The 17517-nt window shown below is 36.2% G+C and overlaps 1 protein-coding gene, 1 long non-coding RNA gene and 2 other non-coding genes across 4 annotated transcripts; 3 read left to right on the top strand and 1 right to left on the bottom strand.

Moving 5' to 3' along the window:
- Nucleotides 1–1388: 1388 nt before the first annotated feature.
- LOC118490318 lies at nt 1389–3031 on the bottom strand. The gene is made up of 3 exons (XR_004889203.1): nt 2757–3031; nt 1937–2020; nt 1389–1453 (listed from the first exon to the last, which is right to left on the bottom strand). It is a non-coding gene; the product is annotated as an uncharacterized LOC118490318 (long non-coding RNA).
- A 3152-nt stretch (nt 3032–6183) lies between these two features.
- Nucleotides 6184–6379, top strand: LOC110929151. The gene has a single exon (XR_002586866.2). It is a non-coding gene; the product is annotated as a U2 spliceosomal RNA (small nuclear RNA).
- A 1278-nt stretch (nt 6380–7657) lies between these two features.
- LOC118490747 lies at nt 7658–7853 on the top strand. Its single transcript, XR_004889997.1, has one exon. It is a non-coding gene; the product is annotated as a U2 spliceosomal RNA (small nuclear RNA).
- A 5940-nt stretch (nt 7854–13793) lies between these two features.
- LOC110929150 (protein trichome birefringence-like 13) lies at nt 13794–17343 on the top strand. Its single transcript, XM_022172272.2, has 6 exons — nt 13794–14315; nt 15650–15827; nt 16084–16224; nt 16312–16432; nt 16694–16828; nt 16923–17343. Exons 1-6 carry the CDS (start codon nt 13886–13888, stop codon nt 17181–17183), a joined length of 1266 nt encoding a protein of 421 aa, XP_022027964.1. The 5' UTR covers nt 13794–13885; the 3' UTR covers nt 17184–17343.
- The last annotated feature ends 174 nt before the right edge of the window (nt 17344–17517 follow it).

The following is a 17517-nucleotide window of genomic DNA, read 5'->3' as shown; positions in this document are numbered from 1 at the left end:
TATAAATATATATATTTTGGTATTTGTCCATACACGAATTTATGGGTGATTTTGTATATTTTATTGATAAATATTTCCTTGTGTATTTTTATGTGTATTTGGTGTTTATACTACTTGGGAGTATTTACTGTATTTTTGAGTTCCTAAATATACACTAATATATATTACACATAATATACACATAGCACATAATTTTGTGACTACTAAATGTATATATTTTTCCCTAAAAACATACATATTTATAGTAGTTTTAATTCTTGAAGAAAACTCTATTTCTTTAGCTTGTATTTTGTATAAAAATTAGGGAAAACCTTTGGTAAACATTCTTGAACAATTTTCGTAGAAAAAGTTTCACAAAAGTTTATATTTATGGAGGTTTTCCTATGTATCAAAACATGTGTTTATTTTCTTTTTATCATCAAAACTCAAGATTCAACAACTTAGCAAGTAAAGATCACTAAAAATCATCATACTTTTTCATGTGGTGAACTTGAAATTTCATAAAAATGTGTAGTAATTTAGATCTATACACTCAACATATAGATCTACTTAGATTCCAACTTCTTTGTAGTTTTTTGTAAACTTAAATGAAACTTTATTTTATAAACTTGATCATCCATGAGTTTAGTAGGTTCAAGATCATGAGAAATCCAGTTTAAACCACTTTCAAGTTCATTTTCAAAGATCTTCTCCATGCTTAAACTTGTTAGATCTAAGCTTCTAACACGCTTACTTATGTTGGATCTAATAAAAAACAGAAGATCAACAACAACAACTTCATCACATACATCAAACAACACTAGAAACACTTGATTTTCTTTAGATTATGTTAGTTCTTCTTATGTTCATCTTTTAAAGTTTAGATTTCTTGATGATCTGTATAAACATGTTGATCCGCACTTATGTATATGCGGATAGGCTTGTCCTATAAATACTAGTGATGTCTTGTTCATTTGTACCTTTGGATGTTAGAGTAACGAAACTCTGTCCAACTGTTTTCGTGGTTTTATATTGTCATATCATCAATAGAAAACAAATTATAATTAACTTGTTCTTGTCTGATCCACTCTCGTACTTGGAGCACAAGATACGAGATCTACGCAGTCAACGGTGTATCGGAATCGATCCTAAAACGAACTCACATTGAGGATAATGTTGGAGGTTAGGTCCTTATAAACTTCAAACATACTAAACTTCCATCAAACAAACTCTTTAACCACAATCCATCTTCTATGTCACACCCCAACCGATGGCGGAAACATCGGGATGAGACGAACAAATTGCTCAAAACATCATAACACTACATGTGACAATATAATTAAATTTCATTTATTAAAATTGCAAAGTTTCATACATTGTCATAAAAGGAAATAACAAACATTAAACATAGTTTATTTCAAAAGTGGGTTTCTAGGCCATCCTATTCATTTCTTCAAATCTTGACTTCCTCATCCTGCAGTATGCATTTAAAATAAAGTCAACAAAACATGTTGGCGAGTATACAAGTTTGAATATAGTATAATATGTTTGAAATAGTTTAACATGCTCAAATCCACGTGACTACATGATTTCATATTAACAGTTATACTCGTAACGATGATATCTATGTGTTCAAACCAAAGTTTAACGCAATTAACATAGCCTAACCCTAGAAGGGTGGTAAATGAGTAACATAGAATAAACCTAACAATACCCATAATATTATGGGAGGGGCGTTTCTCAACCTACAGCGCTGCCATTGTTAGGGGAGGCTTGCAAAGTTAATGAACACACAGTCATAAATGTTTAACAGTAGCATAACGTGATTAACATGAGTCAAATAGATTCACATGAAATGTGGATTGAGAGTGCAAAAATGTTTAACATAGTGTGTTTGATTTAGAAATGCATACAGCACCCAAAAGTGTAAAATAGAAAATGGGTCATGTATACTCACATTGGTTGCATTGCGAATACTTGGAAATAACGTGCGAGGAAAAGAATTGAGAACAATCCAAGAGAACGAGCGAGATGGTTATTCCTAGATATTTAAAATAACACGTGACGAACTCGTTAAAAGTTGTAGGTTAAACATAACCCTAATATTTATGGTTTACGATTTGAATAAATATTATAATTTAACTTATTAATAACTTTTTATGATTATTTATATACGAAACAACTTCTTAGAATTATTTATTTTCAAAACAACATAATGGTATAAAATATTTGTTTATAATATGATGAAGACTTATTTTCTTAAACCAAAAACTAAGTCTCAAAATAGGTTTACGATGTGGAACTTGTTAGTTTATAAAATGATAATCCTAGAAATAGATTAATTAACTAGACAGTGTATATACCATGTACTAAAATTAACAACTGGAAATATTGCAACGATAAAATATATATTTTGTGGGTGGTTTTATAAAACTCATTTTGAAAGCAAAGAACATGACTGTTCATCATCTTTTTCATTATAACCACCCAACCAAAACACTGATGTCTAACACCAAAATTCTCATATTGATTTATGTGTTTATTAACGTTAGGAACATAAAATTTTTATTAGTGTAATCATGAGGAATAACTGGTTATAAGAAAATATACCGAATCAAAATAGGAAAAAGGCCATCATCTTTTAAGTTTTAAAAAAAACATACATAACTGTTACGTATACTCATACATTCGGTTCTTTGAATTGTTATAAAGTGTCGGGATTTGATACATATCAACAGAAGATGGAACGCGAAACAAAAGGAGTAAGAAACATATACCGAAACGGCCATCGACGTGAACTCGCGACTATTTTCCGGTCGTCTTCTTCGATCATCCAGCACGTCTTGATCTTTCCGGCGACTTGTTATCAAAACGGAGAAGTGAGATGGTGGTGTCGAGAGTGGGTATGAGGGTTCTCCGACTCCGACGAAGGTGTTGGCGGTTCAAGCGAGATGCGGTGAGTGTTGTTTCCGATCTTCGGCGGCGTCGGCTTCTCTCCAGCAAGGGTGTAAGGATATGCGATAAATGTTGTGAAGTTGTGAGGGTGTCAAGATGGCTGAAGCCATTTATATATACACGTTTCCGAAACCGTAGTATATATAGGTAGCATGATCAACGTATGAGCCATGATTGTGGCTTAAACTTCTTGGTCGGTTATACAAAACGGAAATGCGGAATTTATTGCGGCATGATTAAAATTCCGGAAAATCAGACGGTTGTAAAAATTGAATTAAAAGCTGTGATGTTTCTGACTTTTGTTTTGAGCCGCAAAATAGCAACTTACAAGAGAGGTATATTATCTACAACATTGTGATGTTATTTGTTCTAATAAAATATAGCCAAATTAGTTGCATGGAGGTGTAAAAGGAACATGGTGATCCATGAAAATATGTTGCTGTATGGCTTCATCTTTTTAAAAATCTACGTCAAAATTGAAAGTTACTTTTGTAAGTACTTAGTTTAATTTGTTTATTAAATAAATGTTTAACAATGATTATTTAAATAATTAATTAATTACCAAATAAATAATTGACTATATTGATAAATAAATAGAAAAAATCTTTCAAAGGTTATTTAATTCGCGAAAGTTTCGAGTCTCAAGGGTTAGGATCCAAAATTCAAGACGGGTCGGATTTCGGATATCCGTTTTTCACGGATGTTACATTCTAACGTCGTGAGACAACATGAGCGCTAGTGGGGCCCTCATGTTGACCCTCAATTTCAAGCGTAGGGGGGCGGGGGGTTGTGCAAAAGTTTGGAAGTTAAGGGTTTAGGATGTAACTTAAGTGTTTAAATTAGGTGTTATATGTGTTTTAGTGTTTTTAAGGGTTTTAATGTGTTTTATGACCAATACTAGCTAAATAACATTAAAACAATGCTTCTAGTTCATTTTTAGTGTTTTGGATAGTGTTCAGTTGTCGGTTCGTTAAAGTGCTAAATTGTTTAATTTATTAGGTATGAAGTACTTTTTGTGCCATGGTTTCAATCCCGACACTTTACAAATTATTCTGGATGTTTAATCACTATTTCTGCATGTTATTTTAACTTGTAATGCTGAATTTCTGCAAAATTCGTTGTTTATAATGCGTTTCGGACATGTTTTAGTGCTTATTAGGCTTCCGGAAAGTGTTATTGTAAACCCTTGTTCTCCCACTTGGGTTTTAATATATTTTTTATGTCGGACCTATATCTAAGTCCTAAATCTATCGTTTAACTAACTGAATACTGAGGCTGTGCTGACACAACTTGTCTAATCGGTTTGTTTACTAATTGTTTCGACGCAGCGCCTAAATTGTTTCGAAATGCGATAAATGAAATATGTAATATGCATGATTTAAATGTATGGCATGCAAGCATATAATGTTTGTTGACGTTTAAAACACATAAATGCAGGTAAATAAATAATTATTAAAAAAGTACAGAAGATACCGTTTTCGTGCCGTTGTCACAATTTCCCCACATGTTTTTTTTTATTTTTCATTATTTCTTTACTGAGTAAATTGTTATTTTCGATCCATGAGGTTTAGTCCAAATTGTTTCGTGCAATTTTTGTTGCTGACTTTTTCAAAATGCAAGTTTCGTCCAACTTTCAATCAACCCTCCTCCCCCAATTTTTAAATAAATTTATAACGTGGGATGTATCTTATAAGGCTGTGACATATGCAGTGGTGCCACATGTGGACGATGCGGTGGAACAAGAGATGTGTAGAGTTGGAATCTGTTGGCATGGTGTCTTCATGAAGTCGTCGACATCACAACTCCGTCAATATTAATCCAACACCAAAACCCTTCTTCCCAACACCATTGTAACATTTGTCTTCGCGGTAGTCCCAATTGTGTCATTATCTTAAGAGACTCTCAGGCGAGGGTATTCTAGATCAGGTGAGAGCATTGGTGGATGTTGTGGCGTTAATAATGGTGTTTAGTTAGGGAAACCCCAAGGTCTAGGTAGATGAAGATCGGATAAGTTGGAAGGGATTGCAACCGGCGAGTTGAATGAAATTGACATGTTTTGAAAAACAAAAATCGCATGAAAAAATTGGATTAAAGTGGCATATTTTACCAAACCTCAGTGACGACAGTTTACTCTATTCGGCGAAAAAAATGAAAAGTAAAAAAAATATATCTGAAATAACCAGTTTACTCCTCATATAACTGACTTATTTTAACTGGGTTAAACAATTGGATAAAAATGACATGTTGAAAGTTAAAAAAAAAAAAAAAAAAAAAAAAAAAATTGGATAATGTGGCATATTTTACTAAACCTAAGGGATAAACACATGTACATCAAATCAAATAAAAAATCAAAATATGAACACCCAAAGAAGTTGCTATTTGACTTTTTTAATCCCCAAACATCACCGTCCTATCTATCCGGTACCTGCCAAGCAAGCAAGCAAACCACACACTCACTCACTCTCGTCCTGTCTATCCCACCCAAAATCTGAATCATCATATGACTCAGACGCTCGCATTGTGCTAACAACAGAAGCCATGCGTTCGACGCCACACATTCACCCACTGTTAATTATTATTCATTTGATCAGGTACATTTTGTTACGAGTCAACATGTCACAGTTATAATATACATTGAAAAGGTACTCATTTATTTATGTAATTTATCAGCTCTTTAGCAAATTAGGGTAACAGGAGTGTACAGAATCACACGTGATAATGTATCCATTGACGCGTGCCATGATGGTACACATATGAAGAGGAGTTGTTTCCTTCTGACTAGTGAGTCTAGCTGAGGAGTGGGTGAATTATTCCTTATATTAGTGGGCTGTCTTTATTATTCAGGTTAAGTTGTAAGCCTATAAATCGCAGAAAACCTTGAGTAGTATTAGAATTGAAATATGAATGGATCCAAATATTCTCTCTTAATTATCTATTGTCTCTTCTGTTTCCTAAAACCGATGTATTGTTGTAAGTGCTGCAAGTAAGCAACCATGAGCTCTTTGAGTTTAGAACAGTAATTTTCAGGTTGAGTTTATGGATAATATATGCATGTTATAAAATGAATTCTTCTGAAAGGATTTGGATCTGGAGGGTTGCTTTAGAGTCATTCATTTAATAATCTCAATAATTAAGCTAGTACTAATAATTTATGGGAAAAATGTCTCCCAGGATCCCACATCGCTTAAGTGAAGAATACAAAGATTCAGAGAGAGTGTATATAAACAGCAGCCCAAGAAGAGAAGAAGCATACCTTTCTCGGCCTTTTGGCTAAGATCAAGTGTAGTATCTGTTCTTATCAGTTTAATATCTGATATGTGGGCCATCGGCCCACTCGATATTAATCTTATTTTTCATGGGGAAAGGCCCATCACAATAGCTTGCTATTGGGGTCTTTGAGCGTCGCCTTGGTGTTGCACTACTGCCTTGGCCTGGCGCACCCCTCCAATTTGCAGTCAATTTTTAATAAACCTGGCTTTCTAGCTAGGCATATCTATTTCATTTTTTAATAAGATGGATGCTTGTTTAGTATTTGCTCCTTCTGTTATCTTGGAGTTTTTGCTCCTTCTGTTAAGTGTTAATCTTTTCAGGCATCTCCTTTTATTTTTGTTACTATTTTGACAAAAAAGAAAAGGGAGTTATATGTTTTTGAGTAGGGACAGGCCACTAAAAGACAATCCGCCGACTCCCGACATTGTTACAAAACGTGCATTCAGTGTCACGAAGCTGCATTCTCCTCCGCACTAGAGCCAACTTAGTTGGAATACTACCGTCTAATGCTATCCAAATGAAGAAATGGACCCTGGCCGGAGCCCACGAGATCCATTTAAAAGCCCTTGTATGAAAGACTGCACCTTTAGCCACTTGTATCTCTTTACGAACCAGACTTGTAGAAACCCGCCAATTTCTGTTATTCTCCTACTATGATTTTTATTTACATGCAACCCTGTACCATAAGACTAAGTGTGCGAGGTTGACGTGCATGTATACGTGTCCAGTGATGTACTCGTGTTTTTATTGGCAAAAAACTTTAACCCATACACATTGTCACATATCCAAGCTTCTTAGACTCACTTATGTTGCACTGTTCACGCCCAAGCCCTGGGCGTCCCGTTTTGGCATCCTCATTTCGGTGTATGACACCAGAAAATGATGAGGTGGTTTTCTAAGAAATTTAGTGGTAGACCCACTCACTTTCCCGCCATAGCAGAACCTACACTCTTGGCTTATCTAACCCACCCAAAATCTGAATCATCATGTGATTCTCATATCAAGGTTTATGTTGCTTGGCATATATGCCTTACACTGCACAACCGGGTTTTTTTTTTTTTTGTACTCTATTTAAACTTCATTTAAGATGCTATTTTGAAAACTGAACAACTTTTAAGAGTGCAGGGTTTGTTGGTGACTCCTAAAATAGGAACATGTCTGTTTCTCTTCACTTATATGTGTATGCTTTTCCATGTAAATGGTCAGCCATTGATACCACCCTTATCTATTGAAGTTGGGATTGATGTAGTTTTAAGACACATGGTAAAATGAATTCAGTCAGCTACATTTAGTAAAAAGCTAGTATTATTAGGATCTATGCATTAACTTATGGTATTTTTTAATCTTGAGAAACCAATGGGAAAGAGTGTCTCAGAATCCCACATCGGCCGAATGAATAAACTAATTATGAGAGTACTGCCTATTTAAACGGCGGCCAAAGAAGAGATTAAGCATACCTTTCTCGGCCTTTTGGCTAAGATCAAGTGTAGTATCTGTTCTTATCAGTTTAATATCTGATATGTGGGCCATCGGCTCACTCGATATTAATCTTATTTTTTATGGGGAAAGACCCATCACAATAGCTTGCTATTGGGGTCTTTAAGCGTCGCTTTGGTGTTGCACTACTGCCCTAGCCTGGAGCACCCCTCCAATCTATAGTCGAACTTTAAATCTTTTTTTTATTTGATATAAGTTTAAAAATTTGCTAAATGCTTATATGTTTTATGTCTATTTCCTATATCTCAATACTTTATGTTGATCTTCTCAAGTGCATACTTGTTTTCTCTTTCTGTTTTAATAAAAATAGAAATTGAAATAGAAATAGGGAGCCATATGTTTTTAAGATGGATGCCTTTCTTAGTTAGCGGTCTGGCAGGGGGTAGGCCTTTTATGGTAGATCTTTCAGTTCCAGTTTAGAAAAAACTTGAAATATTTAGCTAAATACTTGATTTGTAAACTTATTTTAATTGAGCTGAGCTTGAGTGTTTTTTTTCAAACAAGCTGTTTCATTTTTTAATTAAATGTTGATATGAAGAATATCTCTTGATGCCCTTACTTTCTTTTGCTAAGATGCTGATGTTAAATAAGTCTACCACTGCAACGCAAAGACCACAGCCTTTTGGGATTTGTGGATATGTATACTTTATATTTCCGGGAGCACCCATGTCACTAAACTAGGTGAATCCCTTGTTCATATGCACAAGTGCCAAGAGTGAATAAGTTGTTGACGATTTCTAAACAACCCCCCCCCCCCCTTCTCTTATTTAAAAGGTCAAGACCCACCATTGCCATCCATGCTTAGATTTAACCAAACATTCAAAAACTTGAACTGCTGCTGATAGCCGGCCACCACAAAATTTCTTAAGAATTTATTTTTCCAACCAAATCAGGCCCGAACGTGTTTCTACGTCTCCATAATGTGTAAACATGGTTAATGATTGGTCTTAACAAATTCGTAAAAAATGTCATTATAACAAATATGTATACAAACTATAAGCTTAATATTTAGTTTTCTCTCTATTTTTAAAGCGAACAAATCAAGCAAATAAAAGATGATGCAACAACTTCTAATCATCCGGCAAATACCACCAAAGCATGCCTAAATTTGGTGCATCATAGTTATAACACCTGTGCATCAGAGTTAAAATTTAGAGCAACTCCGACGGCTCAATTTGGAGCCGTCCGCAAACCCAAACCACACCACACCACAAACCATTCAAGGGAAAAGAAGGTGATGAGGTGGATAGTGAGAAATGATAGTTTTTTGAAAATTGGTTTGAAATCTGATGTGGTATGCTAAGTTGAGTGTTTGTAAATATAGACAAAAAAAATGTGATTGGCCATTGACAAGTGTGCAGCCCTTAACGCCCGTTAAGGGCATGGCGAAGAGGACGATGGTACCCCCTTTGGCACCCAGAAAGTGGGTTAGGGGCGTTATGGGGCGCTAGCAATGATGATGTGGCCAGGGGCAGTATACCACACCCCTGGCCTGAGCGTGTATGTTTGAATATTTGAGAGAAAAAAGTTAGAAAAAAAAGGAAACTAAGATAAATGAAAGTTAAAATAAAAAACAGGATATTCAAGCATGGTTTTTGTATTATTTTTTCTTCTTATTTTCTTATTCTTTAACCATGACAAATGACAATGATGACCAGAGAGATGTGGAGACGAAGGCAATACCATGTAGGCAAAGCATACAAATTACAACTTATGTATCTAGGCCCGTCTCCAAAAATCACAAAATATAAAAAAAAAAAATTGACCCCGTGCGAAACATAAATTTTGGGCCCTATTCGCAAATCTCCATGTAATATAAACTTATCAATCATTCAATTATATATATAAAAACTAAAAACCCATAATACACCGATAATTGTTATAAAATAGTTAAAACAAATTAGCAAAAATGATCGAGCCTACTTACTAAGAGAACAATGTGGTTCTCCTAGCATTTTTTAAGCAAAACTCTCGATCATTAAACAAAAACATTCAAATAATCAAATTCTAAACATACAATTAACACTAAACAAAGTCTATTAAACATCAAAGTTTCAACAAGATTTTTTGAATAAACATTCAAATTTCAAACCTTAAATTTGAAAAGAAAAAGATAAATATATTTGAATTAATACATTATATAGTAGAAAACATTAGAATAAATGAAAAGATGGGCCGCAAAAAAATATATATATTTTTATATAAATAAACAAAATACATATATAAACTAGTGGAATCAAACTGTGGGTTGTGCCGAGTGGAAATGCACTCGCTACAAACGACAAAAGAAAAAACCCAAAAAAAGTGGTCGGACCAAATTGTATTTTCTTTGTTAGTTTTTTATAATTCAAAATTTATTAATAACTGTTTAGTTAAATTTAATTTAAATAATTAATAATAGATAACACTTTTAAACTAAATAAAAGAACTGAAATTGAAAATGAAAAAATAGCAAAACAATAAGAAAAAATTACATATAATATGAAGAAAAATAACAGAGACAATAAGAAAAAAGGAAATATGTAAAAAGGGAGTAATGCTTTGAAAACATATCAGCCTAAAAAGTTTTTGATTTACCGTTTCCAAACAAACATATATGCCAAGCTTCAATTTGATTTACCGTTTCCAAACAAACATATATACACACAATCACCATATAATAATATATATATTTTTAAAAGTTCAGGCCTTCAAGGAGTTTGAGTCTTGGGCCGTCGCCCACCCCGCACCCCCTCTTGGCCGGCTCTGTATGTATCGATAATGTCAACAATCACAGTTCTTTAAGGTTCGATACGATGAAAACAAAATGAATGTAAAGACAGAAACGAAAAAAAAAGAACACAAAAAATAAAAAAAATCTCTTATTTTCTATTTTTTGAACTGTAAACTTCATTAGAAAACCAACTGACCCAAAACGGGACAGCAGAGAACAACAGGAACCTTACACATTAACAAACTTACACCAATTATCCCATGACGTATTTCTATACCTGGACCCATTCGAATACCACAAAAAACCAAAGATTTTATCTCACAAATAATGCTTTCGACACAAATCGGTTTCCCGGAAAACTTGAGATTATTTCTCGCACGCCAAATGCTCCAGTATCCGATCATAATTAAACCTTTCACCAACTCTTTCTTCCTTTCCGATATCCCCCAACTATCTCCAGCTTCCAGTAAGTTAATGAAGCCGAACGCAAAGATATTCGTCACTTTACACCAAGAGCTTATGTGTTGCCAAACAATCGTCGAAACCGATCAAGCCATGAAAATACGCTCAACAGTTTCCTCCCAGAGTTACACAAAGGGAAGTTGATGTCTTCAACCTGAATATTCCTCCTTCTAAGAGCTACCATTGACGGAATTTTCCCAAGCTCGCCCGCCAAACAAAAATATTGCATTTCAAAGGGACCCATCTAATCCACTGCATAACGTACCTGTTGCTGACGTCTAAACCGAAATGAAGCAGGGATTTGACGGCCCCGATCGAAAACTCACCACCCGACCCCCAATCCAACTCCACCAGTCCTCCCCGTATGAAAGGTTGACTCCAATCAACGGCGAACACATATGTTGGAACTCCCCTCTAAACTCGGTGACCAGCGGCTGCTTAATCCAAGACCAGACCGGGTTCTGGTCCAAGTTTTGAGCCCGGAGACAATCACTAATAAGGCAACGTGTGTCTGCCTCGAGATTGAAAAGCCCAGGGAACTTGGTCTTAAGAGGTTCATCAACGAGCCAAAAGTCGTGCCAGAACATAATTTCTGACTCGTTTCCTACTTTCCCTTTGAAATAGTTTCTTAACGGTTCCCCATTAATCTTGGTATTAAAGATAACCTTTGCGATGTTACCCCAGACACCTCCCACAGACTTCTTGTAGGGAATACACTCCCAGCTCGACCTACTCTTGTGAATAGCGGCAATGACCTTTCTCCATAACTCATTTTGTTCTGTTTTGTATCGCCACCCCCATTTAGTTAGAAGCGCCACATTGATATCCTTTAAGTTGTTTAATCCGATCCCGCCAAGCTTTTTAGGCAGAGCCACACGGTCCCAAGCCACCCAGTGCATCTTTCTCGTATCACTAGACCATCCCCAAAGAAAGTTTTTAATCAAGGATTCCAAAACTTTTAGAACCTTTGTCGGGGCTTTGTATAAGGAGAAGTAATATGTTGGAAGACTTTCCATAACGGATTTGAAAATGGTAACTCTCCCACCTATCGAAAGAAGAGACGATTTCCACAACGCGGGACGATTTTTAAAAGTGTCCATAACCGGCCTCCAGTTATTAATCCGGTTCATGTTGGCACCAACCGTTAACCCCAAATATTTGAAAGGAAGGGTATCAGTGTTAAAACCCACGAATGTGGCCATGTTCTCGGTTTCTTCCACTCCCACACCAACTCCGAAAAGATTGGACTTTGACAAGTTAATTCTAAGCCCAGAGCAAAGGTGAAAACAACGGAGAATTCTAACCAGATTGACCACTTCTACTCTCGACCATTCCCCAAAAATAATGGCGTCATATGCATAAAACAAAAGAGACAATCTCGGACCGTGGTTCGGAGTCCGATTTCCATTTGTCACCCCCGCCCCTCTAGCCTTATCCAGCATGCAAGAAAGGGCTTCCATAACGACCAAAAAAAGGAAGGGGGAAAGGGAGTCTCCTTGCCTCATCCCTTTGCCGCATTGGAATTTGATATTGGACCTGTTACCAAACATCACAAACAGAATCTCAATTTTGAGAAAGAACGTCGTGGACTTCTTTTTCTTGATCCAATTCAGAATCTCATTAACAACAAGCGGTCTGTCTAGGATAAACTTACCCTTCAAGAAAACCGATTGAGATTCAGAGACCACACTACCCAGCACTTTCTTAATCCTGTTCGCTAACACTTTAGAAATAACCTTGCTAATAAGCCCCACCAAGTTAATCGGACGGTAATTGGAAAGAGTGACCGGGTCTTTAGTTTTGGGAATAAGAGCTATGAAAGAGGAACCACTACCACGACTGATGGAGCCCTGTCTATGGAACCAAAAGAATAAATTATGGAAATCCTTTTCAAACAAATACCAAAAATGTTTTATAAAACGCATGTTTAAACCATCAAGACCTGGAGCTTTGTCACTGCCACACCCGAACACAGCATCTTTGATTTCTTCCTTTGAAAATTCCTTCTCCAAGATCGACTTTTATTCAAAAGTTGACACTTAACACTTTCATTAGTTATAAAAATGTAATCTTTCTAAATAAAATAGAACTTAAAATTTAGAGAAATATCAATCTTCAAAAATAACCTTTAGCTACTTGTCCACCACTTACTTCATCTTATTTACTTAAAGCAATTATTTTTATTTTCTACTAGTCAATGACCATGTGTTGTGATGAATGCGAGATGTGAAAAAAAAAGTGTATCCCGTTGATAGTATAAGTTTTCACATTTCACACCCAATAACATGTCTTGTAGAGAAATGAAATATAAATAAGGGGCATTATTGTAAAATTTAGCAATTTAGGTTAATCTTTTCCAGCCCCTAGATCTCCTATTATAGTAGTCTTCATCTCAACTGCCCTCATACCCCCAACGTTCAAACAACAACGATGGTGGCGAAATTGGTTCAAATGACAACAAATCTGGTTTAGACGACGATGATGCTGGCGGGTATTGGTCCAGCTATGGATCTTGTCTTCATCTCAACCGCTCCCACCTCATCCACTTATAGCTAGAAAACCATAGAGTAAACTACAACATCAAGTTCCGTTAACCTTTAACACTCTTCGTCCCTGACATATCAAGTCTTAACACGTTTCATCCCTAGTCCTAACGCCCGTTAACTTCTCCGTTAATTACCCCTCATGTGAGAGGTAATTTCATCATTTCAGCTAGATCAGGGAGTAAACTACAATTTTCGTTGCTGATGTTTGCTACAAAGTTTCATCTACCTTTTAACACTCTTCATTCGTGACGTTTTAAGTCTTAACATGTTTCGTCTCTGTGTAACAACAAAACAAGACGCGTTTATATAAGTAAATATTAATATTTTTCTATATAAAAAAGTAGAATTTATTTGTTATCTACTTGGCATTTCCCTTTTATTTTTCGAACCAAACCATCGGAAAACCCCCCAACAGAGCACCGCGGCGGCGATCACGCCGGGAACGCCATCACCACCACCACAAATGGCGTCAAACCACCACTACAGACGACCTCACCAACCTCTGACTTCTCCCTCCACCACCTACTTGTACATCTTCCTCTCCATAATCACCCTCACCGCTCTTTTCCTCTACTCCTCTCACCACTTCACCTCCTCCACCACACCTATAACAATAAAACCGATCAATCAACACATATCCGGACAAATCAACGACAATGAAGCATCAGCGGCAGTGTGCGATTACTCGGAAGGCAAGTGGTTCTACGATCCGACGGTCAGATCTGGACGGTATGATGAGACGTGTAAGGAGATATACAAAGGATGGAATTGCATTGCTGGTAATAGATCCGGTGCCAAGGAGATTCTCAAGTGGCGGTGGCAGCCCAATCACTGTGCGCTTCCGCAGTTTGATCCCATTCGCTTTCTCCAATCGCATAGGGATATTAGTATCGGTAACTTATTATTCACTTGAATCTAGTTATTATTAGTAAGATTGCATAGGTTATAGATAGGATAGGATAGGATTCAATACAAAGTTTTTAATAATCACTACAGGTTTACTGGTTCATAGTTTGACTTCTGTATATGTTTGCTATGAAAAGTGCATGTATTAAGGTTCCTTTTTGTTTAAATTAGTAAAATTAGGTGATTGGTAATGATTAGTGAAGGAAGTTATCAATCTCTTTGTTTGGATTCGGCCTTGTTGGCAAGAAATATACATTATGAGTATTAAAATCACTTAAGTAATTGCAATCTAGGGGCTTAAGCTAAGAGGTAAGGTTGTTTCGCAATTTTATGTCCCTAGGGTGGGTTCTTTGAGAGGTGCATTAAGATTTTTGACTTTGTTGGGCACACATATAAGTCAAGGTTCATAATGTTTAGCATATGCCTACCTTGGTTTGTAAAACACGAGCCACTTCGAGGCGTTATGTACAATTAAATAAGCTTCATTTACAACCAAAAGCTGCATGTATCTCATATGTCCCTCAGGCTGTATTTGTATGTTAACCTCCTGCGTACCCTAAACTTAACCAATTTTGACCTAGAACTACGTGAGGTTCGCCTTTTAAATAAGTGCCCTATGCTGCACAATTGGGTTCTTGTACTTCTCATGTATGCTCTTGATATTGTAGTATTTATAATTCCATATAGGAATATTGGATTTTAATAATCCCAATTATTCGTCGTTAACCGCCAACAGTCCCAACTTTGAAAATAACCACTGGCAGTCCTAACTTTTAACATATTGGCCTCCAATGGACCCCGACTAACAGAACTCTAACGCCGTTAGTCTCCGGTCGCCGGAAAAACGTTTTTTAGCCCGAAAACTCATTTTTGACGGGAAAACTCAACATTTTCGTCCCGAACCTCTTTGTGACCTTATTATGAACCTTTGGGAACCTTTTTCTAGTAAAAAGCCCTAGTTATTAAAGTCACCGGGAAACTCCTTCTTCGCCGGAAAACTTCTTTTTTGCCGGAAAACTAAACTTTTTGGCCGGAAAACTCAACATTTTCGTACCAAACCTCTTTGTAACCTTAGATCGGACCTTTAGAAACCTTTTTCTGGACAAAAACGGTTTTCCGGCAACCGGAGACTAACGGCGTTAGGGTTCTGTTAGTCAGGGTCCATTGGTGGCCAATATGTCAATAGTTGGGACTGCTAGTAGTTATTTTTGAAGGTGGGACTGTTGGCGGCCAACGGAGAATAGTTGGGATTATTAAAATCCAATATTCCTTCCATATAAGACGCTATTTTTCGACCTTTTAACAACTTGTAACAGTGCAGGGTTTGTTGGTGACTCCTTAAATAGGAACATGTTTGTTTCTCTCTTCTGTTCTCTGAGACGTGTTACTGATGAAGTAAAGAAGTGGCGTCCTGCTGGAGCTGATCGTGGCTTTACGTTTCTCAAGTACAACCTCACTATAGCATATCATCGAACTAATCTGTTGGCACGTTATGGTAGGTAAGCTGCTTTTATTGTCGTGTTTCATTCATGCAAGATTTTTTCTTTAAACTCTTCTGTAATCACATTCCTTACTATTAACTTCTGTCACCAGTCTTGGCTTCCGAATACGTCTAATAACTGCGTTAGTGTTTCCCTTATCAATATACAGTTCCATCTGTTTATTTCTATGTATGTAACTTTATATGTGGTGGTGTTTTTAATTGGTTATTGGTTACTGTCTTAAAAGCGATACTCGCGTCATATTTTGATACAGGTGGTCAGGCAATGCTAATGGTGGTGAGCTGGAATCTCTAGGGTATAAAGAAGGTTACAGAGTTGATGTTGATATACCTGACGGAACATGGGCCGAGGCTCCAAGTTTTCATGACATTCTCATATATAACACCGGCCACTGGTAATATTACAATTGTTTTTTGCTTTCTGATTGAAGATGCAGACTCTTTGTTTAGAAACTGGCAATACTTATATGTGTATTTATCAGGTGGTGGGCTCCTTCCAAGTTTGATCCTGTGAACTCCCCTATGCTTTTTTATGAAAATGGTCAGCCATTGATACCGCCCTTGTCTCCTGAAGTCGGGCTTGATGTAGTTTTAAAACACATGGTAAGTATTTTTGCTAATCTACTGTTCTTCTTAATATGCGTTAAGCTTTTATTGCAATTTTAAGCTTATATTATACATGTGCTAGACAGCTAGCTCCGGTTGCTGCATAGGATGAACTATTTTCGACTTGTTTGATCCATTGACCGGTTTTTTGTTGACATTTTCAACGTTTAAAGATAATGCATAACCTTCTGATTGAGATGAAAGCGTATTTTGAATTATGCACATATACTTCATTTGAGTTCTTTTTTTTATACCTAGATATCATACGTGGAAGAAAAGGCAAGGCCAGGGACCGTTCTTTTTTTCCGTACTCAATCACCTCGGCATTTTGAAGGTGGTGACTGGGACCAAGGTGGTTCATGTGCACGTCTGCAGCCATTATCACCACATGAGGTAAGCTCTCACCATCATTTACAAGTGTATATTAAAAAAAATGAAAAAAACTTAACTGAAAATTTTAAGTATTTTCGTCATGCAACACATTCAGGTTGAAGAATTCTTTTCTGTGCAAAATAATGGAACAAACGTTGAAACACGGCTTGTGAACGAACACCTATATGAAGCAATTAAGGGTAGTGCTTTTCGGTTACTGGATATTACGCGTATGAGTGAGTTTAGAGCAGATGCTCATCCTTCTTTGGCTGGTGGAAAGAAACATGATGATTGCATGCACTGGTGCTTACCTGGCATTACCGATACTTGGAATGATTTGTTCATCCAACATCTAAGTAGCATTAAGATACGTTAACTGAATATTTATTGTTCACGTATGCTGAGGTATAGATTGTACATTTTACATTATATTATTACTAGGATTAGTTACAATCCTTTGCTTTTTCCTGTTATCATATCATATATTTATCTTGTATTATGAACTCTTGTATTATACCATAATTTTGTTTTTTTTATTTGAACATTGCAATTGATTAAAATCCTAATTACGTCGATTAATTATCTGTATTTATCAAAAGTATATGCTATAAAGCACATATCCCAACTATTTCATGCATGATTTTTAATAGATGTTTAAACCTTTTGAAGTCTGGCAAAATGGGCGGGTCGGTAACAGGACAAAACAGGCT

Source organism: Helianthus annuus, chromosome 3, assembly GCF_002127325.2.
Source record: "Helianthus annuus cultivar XRQ/B chromosome 3, HanXRQr2.0-SUNRISE, whole genome shotgun sequence".
In the NCBI taxonomy this organism is placed as follows: Eukaryota; Viridiplantae; Streptophyta; class Magnoliopsida; order Asterales; family Asteraceae; genus Helianthus; species Helianthus annuus.
The sequence above is the reverse complement of the archived record's forward strand: the minus strand, read 5'-3'. Positions and strand labels throughout refer to the sequence as shown.

Excerpts from the sequence above, each read along its gene's own strand:
- LOC110929150 (XM_022172272.2), top strand. The coding sequence starts at position 13,886 with ATGGCGTCAAACCACCACTACAGACGACCTCACCAACCTCTGACTTCT. Across the intron at positions 16,225-16,311 it reads ATATATAACACCGGCCACTG|GTGGTGGGCTCCTTCCAAGT; the intron begins GTAATATTACAA and ends TGTATTTATCAG. Across the intron at positions 16,433-16,693 it reads ATGTAGTTTTAAAACACATG|ATATCATACGTGGAAGAAAA; the intron begins GTAAGTATTTTT and ends TTTTATACCTAG.